Below are 6,251 nucleotides of genomic sequence, written 5' to 3'. Positions count from 1 at the left end.
TTGACTAACGCTAGCTGTGACACATTTATTTGTGAAACCGCATGACTAAATGTAGTCTTTGGGAAATAAAACAATAATGCGAAAGAAACAAGGACGAGGCGAGTACACAGGACTGGGGCTTTCTTGTCTCGTCCTTGTTTCTGTGGCGTTACTGTTTTCGTTATCATTTATGAAGCAACTGACCCAAGAAAACGTACTGGAAGACATCGTTTGTGTTCCGGTTTTGTCGTTATTATTCCTGGAGTACAATAAGATCGCACTGGTATCATTCTTCGAGCACCAACACATTATGCACTAGGCGCTTCTTTGACCCAGACATTGCTCGACTGCCGGTGTCCAAAACATGGCATCTATGACGTTCTTTCGCCCCCTGCAATGGTTTCCCATGTATGCAGCTAGAAAAAGCAATGCCTCTTAGATTAGATTCAGCTGTCCGAAGGGAGCCGTCACTTAAACGTGGATTTCGGCACGGCCTATTTTCAAAACAAGATGAACTGCAAATACCATTTTAAATGGGCATAGTTTGACAATGAAGATAATGGGTTTATTGCCATATTTATGTGAAAATTTACATGTTTCTGAAGTGTTTGCTCCTTGATATCACATGTAGCTGCAAGACCTATAAAGAAATATTTGGCACTGGTGTTCGTTACTATGCCAGAGTTTCCAGGAAATAGTTATCTTGTTTCTCTAAAGAGATCTCGGCACCAAGTATGGTTTCTTCAGTTACGTCTTCATCCCCGGGAAGCAATTTTCCGTGGCCATTTTTTGCTTCTTTGTCAACCTGCGATAGGGAGAGGAATAGGAAGCATTGTCACATCCTCAACGCAAAAAATATTTAGGTTTATTTAAATAGAGCTGTAGGTGCAGAGCGTAATCATTCCGTTACACTTTGCGCACAGCTTACGTCTGTTGGAGCTTACACCTATGGAAGATAACGTGATAGGTGGTATACTACGAGCCATCGACACACACTAAAGAAAACGATGTGATGTATAGGTCTAATATAAATTCACTGAAGAGTGACTAAGTGAAATCATATTTTTTTCAATAGGCTACCATGGTGTGAATGCGTTTGCGGATTGCGTGAAAGAATCAAATTATCTTACATATCTATATTTGTAAATGGTCCGAAACTTCGTTCTACATCACGTTTATTCTTATTTTGTGTGTACACATAAGGTTATAGCAATTCGTTAGCTTCTACTTGAACATTTTGGAGCTGTTTCGACTCACCTGAATTATTTGGGCAAGAAACTTGAAGCGCCTCCAAAGGCTCAAAAAGAGGGGGCTTGTGAGACTCAGGTTGTCTTTACATGTTTTGACTCCACCTTAAACCAGAAAAGAAGCGTTCTGTGTGCATTTCTGACCTGAATCCAGGTTTTCTTGCGAAGAAGATCTATCTTAAGCTTCTTGTGACCTCAGTAATGCTCACAAATATATTGTGACTATTACACGTGTATGGTTTAACTGCACCACAGCAGTTCTTCACATACGAGATGAGAAACTTGGCGTCAGAAAATATGGCGATGAATTCGTATTGTTGAGTCAGACAATATGATTCGGAAGAAGCCCTATCTATTAGGACTCCGTGGTGTCGATCTTCGGGGCCAGCAGAATATATGGCTTTATCTTGAAGCTAATATTGTCACATATCTTTTTTTCTCTTCTCCGTGTAATATGTCGGGACCTAATTACTCCGTGTGCCATGTTTCACACTACGCCAAGGCAGGGAGATCGGGCTGGTGAAGCTGCTAAAATGCTGCTTTTCCCTGTTATCCTCACAGCTAGGGTGCATGTTACTGTGTGCCCTTTGACGGTGTGAACTAAGCCAAATCAACTCAAAATAAAAGAATATCTAGCTCACCTGTTAGGACGCTGATTGCAGTCCCAAGAAATATTGTAAGTAAGGCACCAATAAAAGAGCTCCAAAAGAATGCGAGCTCATACAGAGGAAATCCTTGAGAACTGAAAACAAATGTTCGCAAACAATATGTTAGCGATGGCCAGGCTACGAATACTTTCAACACAATCGCTAGATTGAATATGTCTGCAGATTTTTTTTCTTTTATTAGTGCGGTCGTAACGAGGAGTCCAAAGTATCGTGCAGTTGGTCAGCCCTAAAAGAATTTTTCGTCAAGCTGACTGTAGAGTCACGCTATTTGATTGACGAATACTAAGACGTGTGCTTTCGCATGCGTATTTGCGTGTTTAAGTTGTTTTCCTGTGTAAGGTTCTTACGAAATTGTACTGTCTAATATTCTACGGAAAGATACTCAACTAAAGGTAACCACTCATCCCTCCATAATGCCTTTGGCCCTGCGGGTATTACTATAATATGATGAGAAAGCTTATGTTGCAAAACTGAAAAACGAAGTTGACAACCAGGGTAGCAGCGCGGCGCTACAAAGCAACCTCGTAGGCGTTACTTACGATGGCTTAAGATCATCGACATCGAGGACTAGCAAGTGGACAGCAACAAGCGCATGACATCGTTCACTTGCTTGTCCTCGTTATCAATACGCTGAAGCAATCCGAAGTATTTTTATCAGCAAGGCCGAATGCCAACGCTTGTCCCATAAGCGTTACATTTCTTTGTAATTTCGGCGCTACTTTATTGCAAATACCAACTTTTCTTAGCAGGAAAATTTCATTACTTCGCGGATTCCTACAAAACTCTATTCTTCTTCACTATCTATCCTACTGTCTCCGTTCTGCAAAACCCTTCCTTCTTCAGTCGTATACTAGGAATAGTCAGACACTCAGCAAAACGACCTGACAGCATTAGTTTCCGTAGGTTTTTTTCCCACTATACGAGGCATGCACCCGAAAAAATCCAAAATATTTGGCGCCACTATTTAATCATGTGCCTTTGGTAGCCGAAGTAACTTTAGAACATATTTCGTGCATTTACAAACCTCCGTGTCAACATGGAGTGTGGCGTGGCTGCGAGAGTCCGGCTTTCAGCCGTACTGTTTTCCGCCACGGGGCAACGATCAAGCGTTCCCACAAATGCCGGCGCCCGTGGCTCTGTAAAGAAGGTTTTCCCCACTGCGTGCCACAGCTGGAGCACACAAACCAGCAAGCTCGACCAAGCAGCACCCTGCGATATCGTTCGAGGGAAAGATGAACCACAGCGATGTTTGTAACTCTAGTAAAATGCAATTACCTAGGCAGCCTTGAAAGAAAGACTGACGCTCGCGTTGTATTGACTCGCGTGTGACAGCCGTGCGTTTCATTGAACGACACTTTAAACACAACCGTACGCGCGCTGACGTGCGGGCCCCAGGGTAGCGCACATTACGGACGGCCTGAAATGACGCTGGCAAACGGAAAGACAGCACGACCCATTGTCTAAAATACAACAGGTGCTTGCGCAAAGCATCTAACACGTCTAGCTAAATGTTATACTGTATATGTAAACACTCTTTCGTAATTGATACTCTGGCCATACATTTTGTTGAACGTTAGCATTGGGCAAGGACAACTCGTAACGACCATCTCATCATGTCACCAATCACCCGCGGCGGGAAGATGGTGCATTGCACACTCAATGAAGGTAGCACGTTCGGGTGACGAACTCAGAATGCTAAAAGGACATCTGCAACAAAGGCTAAATCAGTTTGGACTGATGAAGTATTGCTTCAAAACTATTTTTTACTGAATTATCACAGTAGTAACTAGGTTTTATGTTAGAGCAGAATATTAAGGTCAAATGTGTCTTTTTTCTTTATTTTGCACCCAAACCTCAGCGTTGGTACGTCAGTGTGATGTCACGGATTTCCAAGTGTATTTTCTTGTTTAGGCCACTGCTGCGCCCTAAATGTTTTGGAAACTTTTCGAGTTTCATCCTTGCCTTTTTTGAGAATGCAATACAATGGATATCTATACCAGCAGAAACTTAGCTTTACTCTCCTAGATTCATGGCGTCACGGCTTGAATTCATGACGTCACGGTTCGAATTCATGACGTCAGGAATTGCTGTTGCAAGAAGCGCTGCCACCGCCGTCGTTCTCTAGTTTCTGCGTCCTTTCTGACTTGCGAAGCCTCTCTCCATTTGAGGCGTGAGATTTATAAGTGCTGCAAAAGGGCAATGTACTAATGCCACCTAGATTAATTTTCACTTTAGTGTCCCTTTGCTTTCAGGAAAGGAGCTGCGGTCGCCATCATTGCATCATTCGGGGAACGGGCACACCTGCATTTTAATTGCGCTTTTCATACTGCTTACATAGAAGGTTGTTCAGTATTTTTTATGCTCAATTTGTTCACGCGACATTCCTTAGAGTAGAGCGAGTGACACCCACTTTCGCATTGACCCAGGGAGATGATATGGCTAGAAGGATGAGCCCAGCGAATGGACCCGAGGCGGATGCATACAGAGACAGGAAGAGCTGCAATAATGGGGAATTTTTTTAGCACCTCAAAACATAAAATATCCGAAAACAGCAATGCTTGGCGATGTTTTCTACATACCCCCGTTGCTGTACCCATCAGTGGAACTGCGATAGCAAACAATGTCATTATGGTTCCGCTTGCAAATGCTGCAAAGAAATTTATTGATGTATTAACGGCAGTGCATGGCCCATGGCTTTTGAATCTCTGCGTAACACTTATTTTGGTTTTTGTAAAGGCACGTATAAAATGAAGAACAGTGCGAATAACTGAGATTGGAAACGCGCACCTCTATCAAAACGAGAAAGTATCAACTAAACCATATTTCGCTAATATTCTCGGCATCTCATCGTTTTGACTCATTTGTATCATTCGCTTATCTGTACTCCTTATTATTTATAGATCTGGTTGCCGTCAATGAGTGCCAGTCACATTATTTGCGAGATGGTTTAATAGACTAATGGAAGCACGTATTCTAGATAATGGTGAACCAGTAAATTCTAATACCGTTTTAAATATTTAAAAAAATTATTATCGTTCCCTGTTTTAAACTGAATCTTTGTTGACGTCTTATGCCTTGCGGCATTCGCCTTATTACGTCCTAATCTCTAAATTGCAAGCAATGCATGTTGAATGCTCACGCGTTTTAGATTTCTCTCGGCTGTGAACCTTTGATCCGCCAATTGAAAATTTGTAAGTTAATAAAATATTTTGAGCGGATATTCTCTCTGGAGAAATATTATGGGAGTAAACATATAGAAGTCAGGCATGCTTATATATAGTACACATATAGCTGCGAGTCCTGTGCATGTGGATGCTACTCTTCTTAGAATTGTGCGTGCACAAGTGAGACGCTGCCGCTACTCCAGGTACACGCTTTCCAAGCAAATGCTCACATGTGCTAACAATGGTAAAATGCATAATGGTGCTGCCGAAGAAGCTGTCGTTTGAATGGCTTTATATCTGCTAGTATATTCGTTCCCTTCCTTTCAAGTTTTTTTTTCTTTCCTTTATTGCGAATGGTGCAGACATAAATTATGTTCCATTAATTCGCCCAAAACCATGGCACTTCTGAACTCCTTTTTCAACTTCTGCTCCCAGACCGCTTCAAAGCGCGCACTTGTAGTGGAAAGTACAAGTGAATTGCATTGGAGGAGAGTATGATACTAGCTTAAGTTTGTGAACTTAAAGCTACCTTCACTTCGTGACTCAGCTTTGTCGGCCACAAAATTGAGCTTTAGCACTTCGGCGTACTGAAAATATGCATTTTTCTATTACTTACCTAATGAGCGCATTACGTGTACAGCGCTGCGCTCACTGAATTTGAAGTACAGTCCGAAAACATCAATGTAAAAGGTCGCCGCATGGGAGTTCACAACAGACGACACGGTGCTGCAGAGAAAATGAAAAAAAAACACATATGTGTAAGTATTCAACGACATTGTCGAGCTTCAAATAATAGTCTACTGAGTTTATTTTTTCCGGATTGCAAGCATGCATTAAGCTGTAGCAAATACTTGTGGCGGGACGGCATAATTGCTGATTACTGACGAAAATTCACGGTGCACTAACAAGGCAAGAAAAACATGAACGAGGACATGCGCAGGCTTCATTCTTAGTGTTTGTCCTTGTTCCCGTCATTCTCATCTTTTTAATGTTTCCGCCCTGTCAATCTTCATCTTGCTTTAAACACTCGTAACAAACCTCGGCGCAAGGTGGACAATACAAAAAGGAGACATATTTGCGCTAAGGCTCGGTGTGAATACGCAAGGATTAACTTAACTCAGATTGTAAACCTTTGTTTGCAGACACAAAAATTCTTTCAACGCACTAATTCCAAACCACACAGGAAATAATTG

At 42.0% G+C, this 6,251-nt stretch overlaps 1 protein-coding gene across 1 annotated transcript; it reads right to left on the bottom strand.

Moving 5' to 3' along the window:
• Nucleotides 1-518: 518 nt before the first annotated feature.
• Nucleotides 519-5,977, bottom strand: LOC126529325 (sodium-coupled monocarboxylate transporter 1-like). Its single transcript, XM_050176930.3, has 7 exons — nt 5,675-5,977; nt 4,474-4,541; nt 4,305-4,391; nt 2,919-3,103; nt 1,868-1,968; nt 1,237-1,331; nt 519-784 (listed from the first exon to the last, which is right to left on the bottom strand). The coding sequence occupies exons 1-7, from the start codon at nt 5,832-5,834 to the stop codon at nt 653-655; spliced, it is 828 nt and encodes a 275-aa protein (XP_050032887.3). The 5' UTR covers nt 5,835-5,977; the 3' UTR covers nt 519-652.
• Between the last annotated feature and the right edge of the window lie 274 nt (nt 5,978-6,251).

The sequence above is a fragment of the Dermacentor andersoni genome, chromosome 8, assembly GCF_023375885.2.
Source record: "Dermacentor andersoni chromosome 8, qqDerAnde1_hic_scaffold, whole genome shotgun sequence".
NCBI classification, from domain to species: Eukaryota; Metazoa; Arthropoda; class Arachnida; order Ixodida; family Ixodidae; genus Dermacentor; species Dermacentor andersoni.
The sequence above is the reverse complement of the archived record's forward strand: the minus strand, read 5'-3'. Positions and strand labels throughout refer to the sequence as shown.